We start from the raw sequence: 2,052 nt of genomic DNA on the forward strand, positions 1-2,052 counted from the left end.
GCCGCCAAGGCAAGCGCCATGTGCTTACAATGGTGGAAGCAACGCCCGGCTGGCTGGAAACATACCCCGTGCCCCACACCACCGCCCTGATCACTCTCCTGGGGCTCGAAAAACAAGTCCAAGTCCTGTGGCGACATGGCACCCCAGAGAGAACTGAGTCAGACAATGGGACTCATTTCTGAAACACCCTCACAGACACCTGGGCCAAAGGGCACGGCACGGAGCGGGTGTATCACACCCCCTGTCACGCACCAGCCTCTGGGAAAACAGTCTGGGTTCTTCCTGCCTCAGGCAAAGGCAAACCCATTCGTGGCATTGCTTTTGCTCGAGGACCTGGGTGCACTTGGGGGTGATGCGGGAGGATTGACGAGTCCCGCTACCGTCTTTAAACCAGAAACCAGACATAGTTTTTGCTCAGAGAAACCTGTCTTAACTTGTCTTTGTCTTTTCCTATAGGACCCATACCCAGAGGCAGCAGATGTCGAACAGCAGCTCCATCACCCACCTCCTCCTCCTGGCATTTGCAGACACGCGGGAGCTGCAGCTCCTGCACTTCTGGCTCTCCCTGGCCATCTACCTGGCTGCCCTCCTGGGCAACGGGCTCATCATCACCGCCACCGCCTGCGACCACCGCCTCCACACCCCCATGTACTTCTTCCTCCTCAACCTCTCCCTCCTCGACCTGGGCTCCATCACCACCACTCTCCCCAAATCCATGGCCAATTCCCTCTGGGACACCAGGGACATCTCCTACATGGGATGTGCTGCACAAGCCTTTCTGTTTGTCTTTTTAATGTCAGCAGAATTTTTTCTCCTCACGGTCATGGCCTACGACCGCTACGTGGCCATCTGCAAACCCCTGCACTACGGGACCCTGCTGGGCAGCAGAGCTTGTGTCCAAATGGCAGCAGCTGCCTGGGCCACTGGGTTTCCTCTATGCTCTGCTGCACACAGCCAGTACATTTTCACTCCCCCTCTGCCAAGGCAATGCCCTGGAGCAGTTCTTCTGTGAAACCCCCCAGATCCTCAAGCTCTCCTGCTCGGACACCTACCTCAGGGAAGTCGGGATTCTTGTGGTTAGTGCCTGTTTAGTGTTTGGCTGTTTTGTTTTCATCCTTTTCTCCTACGTGCAGATCTTCAGGGCCGTGCTGAGGCTCCCCTCTGAGCAGGGACGGCACAAAGCCTTTTCCACGTGCCTCCCTCACCTGGCCGTGGTCTCCCTGTTTATTGGCACTGGCACATTTGCCTACCTGAAGCCCCCCTCCATCTCCTCCCCATCGCTTGACCTGGTGGTGGCAGTGCTGTACTCGGTGGTGCCTCCAGCAGTGAACCCCCTCTTCTACAGCATGAGGAACCAGGAGCTCAAGGATGCAGCCCATTAAGGAAGTGATTTCATGGCTATTTGTCAATATCAATAAACTTTCCATCACTCTCCAAAAATGACATTTAGTGTATCCCAATGAAGACCTTTACTTTGTTTACTGATTTTTTTTTTTTAGCTCTACCTGTTCTATTATTTATTGTTGTTACGTTACTACATAATCGATTGTATTCATCTTACCCTCCTTATAAATGAACCTATCCCTGTCTATTACCTCAAACCTGCATTGATGTTTTTTGTAGTGCCTTTTCAGAGCTGACACTCTCACAGCATCTCTGTAAGAAAATGATGCCTCCATCAGGCAGGACCTCAAGATTTGGCTGTTCTTCCAAAGCTGATGTCAACAACAGGCCCAGGAATTTCCCCCCAAAAGGGCCTGAGCAGAAAGCTCATCGTCACCTTGGTGGCTGCTAGAGATCAAGGGTTGGGTTTAGGACACAGTCCTTGTTGTCAATTGACAGAGGAGGCAGTGAATGCTCACTGAGACACTGCCATACTGCGCCGTCCCAGTGCGTGGCAGGGCAGAGGCATCCTCCAGGAGAGGAATGTGGAGCTGCCTCCAGCGCCCGCAACACATGCATGGACCGTGTCACTGACTGGAGCCCCACAAAGTGAGAGATCGCCCAAGGGGGAGTCAACCATAGGGAAAGCATTAAATCAACGTGCAAGAC

The 2,052-nt window shown here is 53.3% G+C and overlaps 1 protein-coding gene across 1 annotated transcript; it reads left to right on the plus strand.

Annotated features, from left to right (window-relative positions):
- Window positions 1–478: 478 nt before the first annotated feature.
- On the plus strand, window positions 479–1,831 carry LOC142050976 (olfactory receptor 14C36-like). The gene is given in 2 exon segments (XM_075080176.1): window positions 479–925; window positions 927–1,831. Coding segments are annotated over 2 exon segments (903 nt in total). The 3' UTR covers window positions 1,383–1,831.
- Window positions 1,832–2,052: the final 221 nt, after the last annotated feature.

This window comes from Phalacrocorax aristotelis, unplaced genomic scaffold (genome assembly GCF_949628215.1).
Source record: "Phalacrocorax aristotelis unplaced genomic scaffold, bGulAri2.1 scaffold_177, whole genome shotgun sequence".
NCBI classification, from domain to species: Eukaryota; Metazoa; Chordata; class Aves; order Suliformes; family Phalacrocoracidae; genus Phalacrocorax; species Phalacrocorax aristotelis.